This window comes from Serpula lacrymans, assembly GCF_000218685.1.
Source record: "Serpula lacrymans var. lacrymans S7.9 unplaced genomic scaffold SERLAscaffold_4, whole genome shotgun sequence".
Taxonomy (NCBI): domain Eukaryota; kingdom Fungi; phylum Basidiomycota; class Agaricomycetes; order Boletales; family Serpulaceae; genus Serpula; species Serpula lacrymans.
In genome coordinates, this window is record NW_006763293.1 from 2,993,374 (window position 1) to 3,008,609 (window position 15,236).

The 15,236-nt window shown below is 46.7% G+C and overlaps 6 protein-coding genes across 6 annotated transcripts; 4 read left to right on the forward strand and 2 right to left on the reverse strand.

The window, feature by feature from the left end:
- Window positions 1–310: 310 nt before the first annotated feature.
- Window positions 311–2,389, forward strand: SERLADRAFT_462562 (uncharacterized protein; the record flags this gene model as incomplete). The annotated part of the gene is made up of 10 exons (XM_007316109.1): window positions 311–497; window positions 547–686; window positions 742–832; window positions 881–978; window positions 1,033–1,108; window positions 1,159–1,251; window positions 1,305–1,361; window positions 1,421–1,482; window positions 1,538–1,783; window positions 1,860–2,389. The coding sequence occupies 10 exons, from the start codon at window positions 360–362 to the stop codon at window positions 2,089–2,091; spliced, it is 1,233 nt and encodes a 410-aa protein (XP_007316171.1).
- A 26-nt stretch (window positions 2,390–2,415) lies between these two features.
- On the forward strand, window positions 2,416–2,900 carry SERLADRAFT_384098 (uncharacterized protein; the record flags this gene model as incomplete). Its single annotated transcript, XM_007316110.1, has 2 exons — window positions 2,416–2,838; window positions 2,862–2,900. A coding segment is annotated over one exon (252 nt), but the record flags the coding sequence as incomplete, so codon positions are not given.
- Window positions 2,901–3,487: 587 nt separating this feature from the next.
- On the reverse strand, window positions 3,488–7,815 carry SERLADRAFT_447295 (uncharacterized protein; the record flags this gene model as incomplete). The annotated part of the gene is made up of 11 exons (XM_007316111.1): window positions 3,488–3,682; window positions 3,741–3,963; window positions 4,024–4,753; window positions 4,808–4,847; window positions 4,901–4,986; window positions 5,136–5,516; window positions 5,565–6,725; window positions 6,783–6,884; window positions 7,063–7,545; window positions 7,596–7,628; window positions 7,681–7,815. 9 exons carry the CDS (start codon window positions 7,813–7,815, stop codon window positions 4,301–4,303), a joined length of 2,874 nt encoding a protein of 957 aa, XP_007316173.1.
- Window positions 7,816–8,710: 895 nt separating this feature from the next.
- Window positions 8,711–9,460, forward strand: SERLADRAFT_347200 (uncharacterized protein; the record flags this gene model as incomplete). The annotated part of the gene is made up of 5 exons (XM_007316112.1): window positions 8,711–8,819; window positions 8,867–9,014; window positions 9,079–9,207; window positions 9,266–9,343; window positions 9,403–9,460. The coding sequence occupies 5 exons, from the start codon at window positions 8,711–8,713 to the stop codon at window positions 9,458–9,460; spliced, it is 522 nt and encodes a 173-aa protein (XP_007316174.1).
- A 1,284-nt stretch (window positions 9,461–10,744) lies between these two features.
- SERLADRAFT_435855 (uncharacterized protein) lies at window positions 10,745–13,641 on the forward strand (the record flags this gene model as incomplete). Its single annotated transcript, XM_007316113.1, has 16 exons — window positions 10,745–11,072; window positions 11,129–11,138; window positions 11,194–11,248; window positions 11,311–11,451; window positions 11,508–11,651; window positions 11,712–11,806; window positions 11,862–11,945; window positions 12,000–12,102; window positions 12,157–12,174; window positions 12,245–12,259; window positions 12,312–12,336; window positions 12,387–12,413; window positions 12,469–12,551; window positions 12,610–12,754; window positions 12,808–13,547; window positions 13,600–13,641. The coding sequence occupies 16 exons, from the start codon at window positions 10,745–10,747 to the stop codon at window positions 13,639–13,641; spliced, it is 2,055 nt and encodes a 684-aa protein (XP_007316175.1).
- A 396-nt stretch (window positions 13,642–14,037) lies between these two features.
- SERLADRAFT_462576 (uncharacterized protein) lies at window positions 14,038–15,226 on the reverse strand (the record flags this gene model as incomplete). Its single annotated transcript, XM_007316114.1, has 3 exons — window positions 14,038–14,060; window positions 14,130–14,536; window positions 14,597–15,226. The coding sequence occupies 3 exons, from the start codon at window positions 15,064–15,066 to the stop codon at window positions 14,038–14,040; spliced, it is 900 nt and encodes a 299-aa protein (XP_007316176.1).
- Window positions 15,227–15,236: the final 10 nt, after the last annotated feature.

Consider the following 15,236-nt stretch of genomic DNA (forward strand, 5'->3'; position numbering starts at 1 on the left):
ATATTTTTTATCAGAAGAAAGAGTGCATCTGGGGCTTACCAGTGGTGAAGATTGTCAAAATCCTTCCATGACTACCACAACTAGTGCTCGTATGAACTGGATGTTTTTCACTACTTCTTTATTTTCTTCTAGCACCAGAGGTTGAACGTCATACGCAGCTGTAGGCAATTGAGAACGATAGAGGCACAATAGTGATTTAGGTTATCAGTCAGTAGTAGAAAATGGCGATTTGGTCTCTGAGAGGATGGGTTAACCTGACACTGCTGGTCATCGGCATTTGCCCTTTACATCGTGACTTACAGTATACTCTGACCTACACTTGAAACGTCTTCCGCCTTTCTCCAGTTCTTATCCTACGAATGACAGTTGATTTATCGGCATATCTCGTACAGATTGCAGAGGCTCTAGTCTCAGAAAATGGACCCAACCTAGCATACCTCCTTCGCCCTACCAGTCCACATGGCAAAGATCTTTGCAAGGAATTCCGAAATGCATCGGTACATTTTTGCTACTTTCTTTTGTACATTGATTCAACTCGAAATGCAGAAAGAATCCATAAAAGTTTACTGCGAAGGAATGATCGAAAGTCCATGGGATCTAATTGCTATGCAGTATGTCTTAGTGACCTCTTGCATCGTGAAGAAACGCCCAGGAGAAGCCTTCAAGGAGCAGGCTCAGCTTGTTACGTGAGTGACGGTATTCATCTGGGAGATGCTTAGAGCTCATGGTTATGACTACAAGGTTATTTCTTCGATATTTCACTCAGAACAGTGGTTGGACGTTGCCTGCCTTGTTTTCCATCCTCAGAGATTTGCGTGATTTAGCCTTTGATGTGAGTACATTATAAAATTACTCATCTATCTACTACCACTTGTTCCAGGCCGACTTTCATGCAAAATACAATGGTCAAAAAAGCGAATGCATGGAGGAAGCTGCCAGAGTAATTTCCAAGGCCTTTGGTAACTGTATGACAGATCGGTAGAGAACTATTCACCATTAAATATTCCTATTAATATTGATCACCTACCATAGAACGTCACCACCAGGAGAATCACGAAAGTGGGGTACATACTATGTCGTGGGCTTGGTGTTAAAATGCTACTTTCGGGCATGTAGTTCTGCCATCCCCTGTCGATGTCTGTAACCTTGTCCATGCAGGTCAAACTTATCTCACTATCGAAAAACATACTTCGGGCGTTGAATGCACATCCAGATCTCCCATCTCTATCGTCGTATCCACGGTCTCATCAAGTACGTTTCCTTCAACTTCTTACTTTGATATGGACTCGCTAACTACCTGTAAGGTCACCTATCGATATTACCTGGGCATGCTAAGTTTCTTGAATGAAGATTATGCAAAGGTACGATATTCACGACCCTAGCCTTTTATTATGTACCTGACTTTTGTCTTTCTTTCAAGTCTGAACAGGAACTAACTGTTGCTTTTTACCATTGCCACACGGGTGCACATAGTAATCAAGAGTAAGCAAGGGCTATATGCTCGTAGAAGAACAGAGACTGATGTGTACATCATCAGACGCATATTGACATATCTCATCCCTTTGCGTATACTACGAGGTCATCTACCATCTAGGGAATTAATGCAGCGCTTTCCAGTCCTTGATGAACTCTTCACACCATTCATTGCCGCAATTCGTGCCGGAGATCCTTCTGCTTACGATACAGCATTAGAAAAATGGGAACGTCGGCTTGTTGATCTCAACTTATGGCTCACCCTCGACAATGCACGCGAGCTGTGTATCAGAGGAGTATTCCGGAAAACGTGAGTACCTTTTCTCGGGAAGGCTGTTGGTCTGATTGTTCTTCGCCGACTGGCCGTTAACGAGACATGATTGTAGGTGGGTGGTCTCAGAAAAAAGCACGCGTATTCCAATATCAATGTTCCACTGCTCACTACGAATATCCGGCGTACACATATCGCAAGAGGAGGCAGAATGTCTTGTTGCAAACATGATTTACAAAGGCTACATGAGGGGATATATATCTCACGAAAAACAAATGGTAGTGCTGGCGAGCACGAATACCTTCCCGCGACTTGCGGACCGTCCGACCCCATACGCTCTATCTTAGACATTTACTTGGTCCGCACAGCCTCGACGCTTTCTTATTGATGGTTTCCATTATTATTATCATCTGTGTCCCGCTTTTTGGAATTTTACAGCAATTTTGAAACAATGCTGTGCTGGAGATGGGCTCTGAGGAGGAGCTCTGACCTCACTCACCTCGTGATACGGTTCAAGGCTTTACTGTATACTATCCTAGTCGAACCTAGTCACTTCGCATCATTACAAGTATTTAAATGACGCAGACTCACCTGATGTTCCATCCGACTATCGATCTCATTAGCAATATTATCCTGTGCAACTGTGCCACATTGACAGAAGCGCTTGGTCCACGGCGAAACATACAAAAGCAGCCGGCTTGGACCTGAGGCCTGAAATATCTCACTCAGCAGACACACCTCGAGTGGTATTCATTCCCGGTTCCCCACGACGAACTCATTACATTGGACCGTAGGTGCTTCTTCTCTATCTGCATATCTTAACACCCCACGTTCAGGCTACCATGGGTAATTCGCCTTCGAGTCGTAGGCCAGCAACATCGAATACTTCACCCAGTGATTTCGATCGAAACTACAAGCTCAAAGCTAGAACTGCTGCTGAAGAGCTTGAAGTGAACATGAGTCCTCCAGTAGCTACTCCAAGGCACAGGTCTTCGCAGCATCTCCACGGCCACTCACGGACTATGCTGAGCCCACCACCAAACTCAATGTCTGAAAGTTCATCGCATCGTAGGGCTCGATCGGTGAACACTCTATCCTCGCAAGCACGTGGAACCAGACATCCAGTTAGTGCTCCTCCTCCGTACTCGGCTGTACCAGAGGTACCGCCTTTTGTGCCGCCTACAGAGGGAGAAACGAGACGCAGTAATGGTGAGCCGATATTCGTTCGTTCAGGATCTGTAGTGGCCACGTCTTCGTCGTCGACGGCGCACATATCTTCGTCCCCTAGTGCCGAAATATGGCGTGGTACGGAATCAGACGTTGGGTCTCGCCATACCAGAATGTTTATGTTACCTCCAGCTAGGCCGATGTCTTCAAGGGAAACGGGTTATCTACGGACACCCATGCGGCAAGACTCTAAGGAAGATGCGCTGGAGACATTGCGGAAATATAACACTGTACTTGTAGTAGATGATTCAAGGTCTATGGAAGGTAGATTATGGCACGAGGTATGAATCGTGTATCATGGGGCCTCATATATATACTAAATTATGAGCCATTCATATTGATAATAGGCACGAGATGCTCTTGCTGCACTAGCAGATGCTGCAGCACACTACGATACGGATGGTATAGACGTCTATTTCTTGAATGACAAACGACTTGGGGCTGGTTTAAAGGCACGTTCTACTGCACAGAACCCAAAATGATGAACTGCTCAACGTTTTGCTGTTGCATAGAATGCCGCAGCTGTTAAGAGATTGTTCGACCATGTAAAACCAAAAGGGACAACTCCAATTGGTGCAAGGCTTGAGGAGTTATTGTTGGAATATATGGCGGAGTTGGAGAAAGCCAAAGCAAGGCATGATGCGGGAGATGTCTTTGCTCTGACGCAAATCAAACCAGTCAATTATATCATAATAACTGATGGAGTACCAAGTATGTTATCTTTCCTTTTGCATCGATATTGCTTTGCAACTCACCGCTATGATTGTAGCTGATGATCCCGAAAGCGTCATAGTGGCTGCAGCGAGACGGTTGGATAACCAAAACTTTCCCCTTTCACAAGTCACATTACTCCTCTTGCTAAGTGATGCCTAGCCAGCTAACTATTGCTCTCTCAGGTCGGAATTCAGTTTGTCCAGATAGGGGCATCGAGAAGAGCGACCGAGTTCTTGAAGGAGCTTGATGATGGCCTGTCAGCTCATTATGGTATTCGGGTGAGCCCTCAAATTGTTACCTCCTCTAGCCACCATGCTGAGCCCTTATTATACCTGAAGGACATCGTGGACACTACACCCTACACAGGTGGTTCCATAAGCGCTGAGATATTGATGAAAATCTTGCTTGGGGGTATCAACCGTCGCGTGGACCGAAGAGGGGCTGCTGCCATAATGGATTGACATATGTTTCGCCAACCACTCGTCTGTAGTCACATCTTACCCGTATCTCACCATACCCTGCCTTTTCATAGAATGTTTTAGTATCATGTACAGTATCTGTGTCTTTCAGCATCGCCCATCTCTTGTATCTCTTGCACTTTTATCTGATCATAGGTTACGAATCCCAGTCTTCTAAAGCGAAGGCAAGAACGCCAAATGCAGGTGCCGCTTGCCCCGTCCCTCCAGCAAAACTTTCCGCTCCTCTGCGGATGAAACGAACCAAACCGTCAAGTTCTGATGACAGTTTCTCTAGCCGACTCGAAAATTCCTCTTCAGCAAATGACATGGTTGATGTAGCCATAGAAAACGACGGCTCAGGTGCAGATTCTGTGAACTTCTCGTCGTTATCGGATTCATTGTCGGAACTATCTTCAGACTCCTGTGATGGCTGTGAGAAGCCAATGACGTTTTTTCTTTGGCGACGTTGGCGTCTGCTACGGTGGCGTTTCATACTAATCGACAGACGCGATATGTCGTGCGTCGTGTCCCCTGCAAACGAAACAAAGAACTCGCTGAAGTAGAGGCACATGTCAAGTATAGATAGGATAGCCCGGTAGATGGCAGATGTCTTGTGGATATGAAGTTAGTTAAGCGACGAGAGTTTTGATTAAGTAGAATTTACGTTATTTTGGAGAAGACAGCGGCCTTGTATCCTTTCGAGGCTGAGAATGGACCATGTTAGACTGGTGAGTAATCAGAGAGTGATAAAACCCACTGTTCTTCGTGCAGCTTGATCATCTCGCCCAGAGATTGGGCTTTTTCAAACCCTTTGCGAAAATTGAGGATTTGCGTGTGGATGACCTAGTGTAATGTGTAATGTGTCAAAAACATTTGCAGTTTTCAATAATGGAAGAAGCACTCACATAAGTCGACAAAAAGTTTAACAACGTGCTTATTGAGGAGGGCTAAGCATTCCGCCGCGAAGTAAGAAAACAACCCGCTCACTTTACAAACCACGACAATTTGCCCCTCATAGCATAGAAAGCCTTGAGCTCGGTGCGCAAGTGCGGGACGTTGGCTATAGCGCCGCGAACGAGGATTCTTTCAAGCACATTTTTTGCCCTACGAATCTGAAGGAGGAACACAAATATAGAGCCATATATTTGCAGGATCCGTGGGGTGAAGATGTATGTGAGGGGAAACGGAACAGCGTATTCTACCAGGAGACCATCTATAGCTTTCACAGTTTTGTTGATCATGCGCGCTTTGCTGCCTCGGTAGGATATTCGGACAAGGGAGGGCTCTATCCAGTTAGTCGCATTGGCGTCGACAATGTCAGCAAAGGCACTGTTCAGAAAATGGAAATCATTCCACGGTTGAGAACTATCCATCTGATGGCCATTTTGATCAGATGACATACAACATGTGTGAGAACTTACTTTAGCAAACAAGACGTCTGTGAAGTGACTCATTACGTCTCCTTGCTTCATCAGATACAAGTTCTCTATAGATGAGAGATACCGTGAAAGGTCGCAATCTTCAGTCAATACATTCATTAACTGTGTTCCCATTGCCTCGCAATATGGCAACAGTTCATCATAGACGACGAGAGACAGGGTGTCCGTGGAAACGGGAGCTGTCGTTTTTCGAGAAAGCAAAGACTGAAACGAGTACCATCGGAGCTTCTTAACCTGGTCATTGCCTTGTTCAGGGGAAACAGAAATACCCAGAGTACGGAGCAGCCCGACAGCCTTCCCAGCACTCAGGATTGGCTCGGATATGTGGGCCAGGAAGGCCGGTGTCATCTGCAATTGAGTCATTGTGTCCTTCTCGGACGAAGAACCACTCCGTAACGTAAAACCATCTGTCCAAAAATCGGGGTCGACGAGTGCCATTTCGTTATCTTCTATAAAGAACTCATTCTCGAGCGTTATCTGGTGGTCTTGCTGCCCTGCCGAGTCCCGCACTGGCATACCTTCTCTGAGCCACCGGCCGACTATAGCCCATATAGGTTCTACGGTCCCCGAAAAAACACGTATCAGGGCATCTGCAGTGACTTGCTCACCCATAGATGACTGTTCCTGGGCGGCGTTGAAGAGGCGGTCAAGCAAAAATGCTGTTACTGTAGCTGGGGGTATGCGGCTGTGAACATCTGGTAGAGTCCATACCGCGCTCGAATCAGACGATTGTGTAGCACGGCATAGGACGGTCTGTAGGACATCGAGGATAGCCCTAAATATCCCTGAAAATTGACCTTGAATGCGCTTCTCGAGACTGAGGAGGCTAACTACTAGAGATGAGCCTAGCCCTATTTGTGCACGACATATCTCTTCCTCTTGATCGGCACACCAAAGCTCAAATGAGCGTATCTCGGAATGGATTGCATCGGCGAAGGCCTCGAGGGTGCGTGTCTTATGGTTGTGAAGTAGGAGGTGGGATGGTTGGGGTGTCATATCGGGAACCTTAGATACCGAGATAAAAACAGCCGAGGTAAATCTACGGAGATGGTCTAGTACGGTGGCGGTCTGTGCGAATGAGCTTAGTAAAGAGGTTTGCGATGTCAGAGTCAAATGAGCCAGTCGGGGAGCTGTAGGGGATGGCTATGAAATGGGCTAGCGTGGGTAAAACGATGCCATAATCTAGAAGAAGAAACGCACGATGAGAGATAGGGACTGTTCGTCATAGTTTATCATTATATTAGCCCGCCCTTGCAAGCACATGAGCATTTCACGAACAGCGTTGTGTTCATCAATATATTTCTGTTGATATGATGGTAAAGAAAATCACACAAGATAATCATTACATTTAAATAGATCACAGACCTTTTGGAAAATTCCGTTTATGGGCGCATCTGCACTTTCTCCCAGTAGTCGCCAAAGTGACGATCCTATGATATGATAGAGTACAGAATTTTTTTAGCGGGTTACCTGAAATAACTTTATGAAATGACTTACCTAACGTCGATGCGTCCCCAATGTTGAAGGGCCGAGTAAGATCTACGTCCGTCTGCCAACCTTCCCGCCAATATTGCCGGGACTGTAACTGTTCTATATCTTGACGATGGAGATGAGTATGGTGAGGAGATTGCTTATATTTTGGGCTCGTGCTTAGGTTGCCTTGGTGTATTGGAGAAGGTTCTTCGTATTCAAGAGAGGACAGGGATGCTTCTTCAAAATCATCGGAATCATCTAGAGGAGAGAGTGAAGGTGTACTGCCCCCACTCCGGGTCTCCCAGTCCTCGACGGTGCTTCCGGGAAGTAGTCCATAAGCACCTTCCCAGTGCTGCCCTTCAAAAGGTTCCTCAGCCAGGATCTCCTTCCATGTTAGCGTGGGTGGTGACTTCTGCGGATTCTTTGTCTTGTCAAGATAAGTCTCTGCATATTCTAGGGTAGAAGGCAAGTGTGACGACGAGAGAGAAGTCTTTACCGATGTTTATCAGCCACTGACAGACAAAGTCATGTTGGACCTACAAGAAATTGTAGATGATCAGGAAGATGAGACAGCTTTGTAACAGCATATTAGCCATCAAACAACAGGTTTATAAGATAATATCACTTTGATGTCCTGGTCCAAATCGCTATGTTGCGTCAACCGGGACTTCAGAGTTTCAAACGATAGCTCTAAAGCCTCTGCCAAGGCATCATGCGCATTTATGCGAGCTTTTTGGATGCGGCTATGTTCCATGAGCATGGATATAACGGGATAGAGAAAAGGCAATCTCACCCGTGAAACTGTTTGTCCAGAGTGGACATGTCGGGACTTGGACCAGCCTTACTTGCATACTCCAAATTCTTAGAGACAAAGTCGACGGCAGTGTGGAAGTTCTCAGAATCAGCATCTGGTGTCAATCCAGTTATCTGTATAACCAGGTTCTGACTGAGTGGAAGTAAGCGCGAAGACTGCTTTGTTGCTGGACGCGATATACGCGAACCAGGTCTTTGAGAGATACGAGAATTTGGCCTGAAAGATGCGCTGGATAAAGGACGATTTGTGGATATACTAGATGGAGGGCGCTGGGATAGACTGGACGGGGGTCTTTGTGATGAGCGAGAAGAAGGACGGCGTGAAGGACCTGAGCTGGACGGAACCATCTTATATGCTCATCGTCGTGTCCACGGTTGAGCACATTGCCCAAGTCACGAGGCACTTTCCAACTCCGCGCTTGTACCAAAGGACGCGAGTTCAAACTTGTGTTTTTGCTACCAATATCACTGACATGTCGTTCAGTGGTAAAGCAAGCCGAGCTTTCCTTCAAAGTTATGTAGCTGCCAGGTCATGTTCACAAAGGCCTCTTGTTGTGTCACGGACATATGTTGCTCCCACCCGAACATGGACACCACGTTCCACAACCAGCAAACCATCCCCGGCGAGCCCCAAATTTCCCAAAGCAGAAGCCAGTACAACTGTCGAAGGTACTCAGAATTCAGAAACAATTGGAAAGCCAACTAGTGCAGATGAGATTGATGTAATGGAAGCTATGTCAATGCCATCTGGAAGTGTCCCGTCGTCTACTGTACTACCTGGTCAGTCTCCTTTCGCCGGGCAAGAAGGGGCATCATCATCTTCCGTAAATGACTCCTCGGTCATGGACTGGTCTAAGAGCTACTATGGGTTATCCACACAAGCCTTCTCTAAGGAAATAGCAGAGGTGTTGCTGGCTCCAATAGACGCATTAGACGTAGAAATGAAACCAGGTAAGCAAGATCTCTAACTTGATGACTATGACTCAAACTCGATCTAGATGGCCTGATTTATCTCCCGGAAATAAAGTATCGTCGAGTCCTAAACAAGGCGTTTGGCCCTGGAGCTTGGGGTCTTGCCCCTAGAAGCGAAACCAATGTTGGTCCCAAAGTCGTCAGTAGGGAATATGCCCTTGTCTGTCAGGGAAGGTGTGTATACGTCCAATTCGCACCAGACTTCTTGCAACTAGTGTTCAATGGTGCATATACATAGACTGGTAGCCATCGCTCGTGGGGAACAAGAATATTTTGACCCGTCAGGCATCCCAACCGCTACTGAGGCTTGTAAGAGCAATGCGTTAATGCGATGCTGCAAAGATCTGGGCATCGCGAGTGAACTATGGTGCATTACCCTCCCTGTCCTTCTGTGAGATTTTAGTGTATTGACTCCAACCTACCAGGGATCCCCGTTTCATACGCGAGTTCAAAACTAAATACTGTGTAGAGGTGTTTGCGGAACATGCCACAACGAAGAAAAAGTCGGTACCAGTATGCATATTATGTTGACCCTTTTGTTGACGCATAGTGTATACTTTAGGAAGAAACTTTGGCGGCGCAAAGATCAACCCAAGTTTGACTACCCTTGGAAAGAGTAGCACTGCCCATATCTTGAACATTCTGTCTTCTAAATTATGGACGTGCACGAATTTGGGAATACTCAATAATAGAAAATCAGCGAGAATTCCTCGGTATGATGTGGCGGTAGACCAGTAGGAGAAGTACTGTCGTCACACATCACAATGAGAAAAGCCTGTGATACATTGGAATTTGCATACTTACACTGTTGCGCCATTTTTGCTCTGAGCCTCGGTCTTTAAGGCCCTTACATAATGGACTGAGGCCCCGCAACGGTCCAGCGGCTCAGCGGCCCCCCAAGAACCCCTCAAGTTTACACTCCGAGTCAAGGCGTATGTAATTACAGCAAATCAAGAATCAATAGACCGTTACGAATTTCTTGCAAACAGCCCCATCTATCTCACTCTTGTTTTGGACAGGGTAGTGTCGAGTAGCAAACCAACGTTATATTAATCCTTCTTAGAAAGAGCTCATTATCTTCCTGAGACCAGAATTGCTGAGATCCACGAGGAAACCGTCGTGGGCAACGAACTAGCAGTCAGTAGAGAGCAGAAACATTTGCCAGTTGGATCACGTACACTCGTACCAAATGAGGTAGGTGAGGCTGTAATCATGTCTACTGATTCTTAATTTGCTGAAATATCATTCGAAGCACTACAATCATTTAGTCCAATGGCGATAAGCTGCTCTTTGCACGTTTGATGTTTGATGGCTTGGAAGCTTGGTCACGCTGAAAAGCTCCCTTCAGTTGCTTTTCATAGGCTTGACTTCCTATTCTAACATATTACACAAAGCTATCTCTTTTTGAGACATACCAAGGCTGAATGTCATTCTCGTACTTTCCGGAAATTACTCTTCGCAATGCACCTGACAGCTCCATGCACCGCCGTAATATCAATGACAGCGTCAGTTCACATTCTCGCTGTTGCACTAGTTCAATTCGCTGATATTTGCCCAAACCCTTTTCAGATCTGAGAACTCCAAAAGACGGCTGAGAATAGTACATTCATTCAGCATCCACTGTGACAGTTTGGACAAGCGCGGATTACAGACATCAATATTGATTCTTTGTCCGGCGACAGGAATCCACACATTGAACCACCGTGCATCATTCATCGTGACAGCGTTCATGGCTAGCGAATAACATGAATGGTAGCGGGATCCGGAGTACTACTTCATTGAAGCTATGTTGGGAATATGTGCGTCTAATTCTTTTATTTAAGCCATTGAATATTACCTCTCTCTCTTCATCCGCCCCCTCACTTCATCAACCAGATTTCACCTCACCAGCCCAGCTCCTAAACATGACTGGTTACTATCCCATTGTCGGTCGAAAGGACACCAATGCCATCTTCGACCGCCTTGCTATCGAGGAATTGCAGTCAAAGCAACCTCGTCAATTCACTTTGTTCATCATCGCGTATCTCGCTATCCAGCAACGTCCTTTACAAGAGGGCATCTTCGCCAGTATCGGTTTAAAGGATCCAGCAGGTTCTTTCGACGCCATAGCTGGAATCCACGGCAGGCCCTTTACCGAGTGGCTCGGCGACCAAAGGCCCCCGGCAGAGCAAGTCACTGACTTTAGTCACAACGACAAGAAGGATACACTTCCAGTCCCATCTCGGTTTGGAGGTACGTTAAAGTGATATTTTATGGAAACCATGTCTAACATAGAGCGAATATTCTAGGGTACTGCAAGTAAGTCGGAGAAGGTTTCTATATGTGAAGAAAATAATAATTGTTCGGTCTACAGTCACGGTGCCGTGTCTTTCCCACCTTGGCACCGTCCTTATGTCTTGCTCATTGAGGTACACATTTATTTATTCCCTGGAGACACACCGATTAATTTTAATGCGAATAAAATTCGCAGCAATCCATTGGGAACATAGCAAAGGAATTGGCAGCGCAGATTGAGAGTGTCAATCCAGGTGAAAAGGGATTGTGGACTCCAGCTGCAGAGCAGCTTCGCTTTCCGCAAGTTTTCGTTTCCATTGCATCCCCGCGAAGTCCTGTGCTGAAGTTTTGAACAGCTTTTGGGACTGGGCTGACGAAGTTGTTGCTACTAAGGGTCTTCCTCCTGTCCTCAAGGAAGACACAGTGAAAATCCAGCTTCTGAAAGATAAACCCCTAGTCGATGTTCCCAATCCCCTCTCTTACTACCCATACTTTAACGGTGTAGTACCAGGTGACTTCAAAGATACCACTTATACGGTTTGTTCGCTTTCCTTCAATGATGTTTCCAATGTGCTGATATCAGTGTAACTATGGTAGTATGGAACTTCATACTTCGCGCAATGGAAGCGTACCTACCGTTACGCGGACAGCACTCCTACACCACCTGGAAGCAACGTAGCAGCTCTTGACGCGTTGTCCCGTTTTATTTCCTCCAAAACGATTTTACTGATGTTACTTGTATCGCAGGGCATTCAAGGAAGCAGTCCCTGGTCTCAGGGCTAAAGTTGTACGATTGTTCACGTTCCATGATAACGAGGACCCTGCGAAAACGTAAAGTATCCGGGCCTTGAACATTTGTCATTTCTGATGTCTTACAAACTACAGCTGGGATGAATTTTCTAACCACCGCATGCAATCCAAGGGACCCAATGACGATTACATCCATGGTTCACTTGAAGGTGTACACGATACTGTGCACAGTCTCGTAGTAAGTGATACTTATCCTGTTCTCCGCTCATGCACTGAGCGCATCTGGGTTTAGGGAGGTAATGGGCATATGGTCAGTAGCGTAGTCTCTTTTTGTTATTACTGGTCTGACACTATTTGTTATTGTCATCACTGCCCACCAGAGTGATCCTGACTATGTGAGTACTTTGGTATTGTCTCGACGTTCGAGTCTAATTGAAATATAAAAAGGCGGCCTTCGATCCCATCTTCTTTTGTGGGGTTTATTCCATACTACCCATACAAATATATGCTGACTTTTATTAGTGCATCACTCCAATGTCGATAGGCTTTGTATGCAATGTTCAGCCCTCGATTAAATTCATACTAACTGTAAAATTTACTTTAGTCGCCTTATGGGAATGGTGCTACTCCAAATATTGGATGATACCTACTTACGATGATGACGGCGAGGCGCATGCTTTTACTCAGGTGGGTAGAATTTTGGAAACTTAAGATATCAGTCTGACGTACAGGTGCGATGCTATAGGAACTCGGGACCTACCATCAAGTGTACAATGAAGCTGTCACCCCCGAAGGCGATTTAGCTCCCTTCAGGAATGGCGAAGGAACATACTGGACATCCGATCAGGCGCACTTTTTGGACCCCACTTCCCCAAATTTCTACGCTAAGTGTACTGCTCAACTCATGTGGTTTGTATTGCTGCTGAGCTCAGGTTTTGCACAGACTACTCTTATCCGAATTTCCAAGGTATCAAAGTCGAGCAGCCTGCTACTGAGGCGCAGCGCCTCAAAGGTAGGGCGGATGTGGCGAAGTTTTACGGCTACAACCCCCACCAGTCTGTCACGGGAACACATCCCTCATTTTTGGTTCCAAAGTTGCCACTCAGCATTCCTAATGGTTTCAACGTAATTCCAAACTATCGGCCATTTGTTGTTCAAGTCCAGCTCCGAGAACATGCTTATGGCAGGGCTTACAACTTCCACTTGACATATAAAACAGCACTGGGCGCTGAGAAGCATGTCGGCTCCGTCAGTGTCTTTTCTCGAGTTGACACTTCGCCTTGCGAAGGTTGTGCCGCTCGTCGCTCAGCAGGATCCATTGTTCTTGGTATCATCCCTATCACTGACAGCATTGTGGAAGAAATCCTCCGCGCAGCACCTGCTAACATCGTCGGCGCAGTTGCTACTGGCATATTTAGCGCAGCAACTGCTGTCGCAACCGGAAACTTTGGCGGAATATTGGGCCACATCAAGGGCAGTTTGAAGGGATCCCTCGTGGACTATGCAGGTCAGCATTTGGCCGCTGCTGAAGGTGGAGACGGTGCAGCAGCTGTGCCGCAAAGCGGGTTGGCCTCTGCGAAGGTGACTCCTGTGGAGATCTCGCTCGCATCCCATGCGGTGGCGTCCCACCCTGTCCATCCCATCCGTATTTTGGACGTGCAGAACCATGGCAGTATTTTCAGTGTAAGCAAAATATTAAGCTGTTTATTGTCAGGAGCTCACCTTTTATTTACAGAACGGTTGGGCGGCCACACACCAAGACTCTCGACGCAGGTGAACGGCAGGGGGCGATCCACGGAGTGGTTGTATGATATAATTGAGGCTTGTGTCGAGAGAAATAGCCCATCGTATATGTTAAAGTTCTTGTTCTGCGAAGATTGTATGAGTCTCGGTGTCCGTGTACTTGTAGCCCTCAAATGACACCTATTGATGAATAATTCGAAGCGTATGGTCGCAAATGCCTGTTGAATATTATGTCTCTGAATATCCAACTAGTCTTTATTCCTTCCTAAGTTGCAAAATTCATATTGCCGATTACTTACCAACATTTTCGAGCCTCAGCCATAGTTAAACTCATTTTTAGACCGATTGTTCTGCTTTTATTTTCATTAGAACTATCAGTGTTAGGCAACATACTTGCTTGCAAAGCACAAGCGATTAGACACCAATCTCTCTATTCATTCAGACTCGCATGCACTATTAGGACATGTTCAAGTTACATAATCGTACAACCCCAGCTTTTACTTTGTTCTTGTTCTTGCTGACGCGGCGCAAAGCGTGCTGTTTGCATCTCCCCCTCCCGTGCCCGCAGCCGGTTCTCCATTTCTTGCCTCCTCTGCGTCTGTAAGTATTCCTCCCTCGCCAATGTTCGAAGGCGCTCTTCTTGCTCCTGCCGCCGTTGGGCACGAACGCGCTCCTCCTGTCTCTGTCTCTGCAATTGTTGTTCTGCTTCTCTCCGTCGTTGTTGGATACGAGCCTCATCCACCTGCTCGCGATGCAACTCCATTTGACGCAACTGTGCCTGAAGCAATACCTGCTGCTGTATATGGAAATCAACAGGCTCGGGGACCACGTCTTCTCCATGAATACCACCATGAGCACTGTGCATGTGTTGATAGATGGTGTCAGGGTCGAAGACACCCAGACACCGCCAGCAAACATGGGCTCCACAACTGTTTCCCCCAAGGAATACGTGAGTACGAGGTTATACTGAGGTATTTAAGAACACTCACCGGCATTCCATGTGATTGCACCCCTCCAACTTTTCAATAAGGACGTCACATTGCGGACATTTCTTGACACGTCCATTCTGCTGTGAAATCCACTCGTCATTCAAACGCTCTTGTTCCGCTGGATTCCTGTGAATTTTGAACTCCTCACAGCTCATCCCCTCATGAGCGTCATCGTGGCAAGCTGCACAGACAGATGAGAAGCACGATGGACACTGCATGGCCGCTGCTTCGCCTGAGCATGCAGAGCGATAGATCTGGGTGCAGTCTGGGGTCCTACAGTACTTAAACTCTAGAGGATGCCTGGCGACATGTGAATCAAAAGACACTTCGAGCAAGCGGCTGAAAGATGCTGGAGGGAGGAATCTTTGGATCGTGGGTATTGGAATAGGGACACCGCATTGAGATTCGTCGCCCAAGCAAGTGAGAGGGAACTGATTAGAATCCGCTACGCTCGCCAAGAGATGGCGCATACATGCTGTACAATAAATATGCCCACAGCCTAGTAGGACTGGCGACGAAACATCGTCGTAGCATATAGGGCACGACTGCGTCACAGACGACGGATCAGGGAGCGCATGGAACTCGTTCAGCGACTCGTCGATCAACCTCGAGAGTACGTGTCGAGCCTCCTCATCCCCTG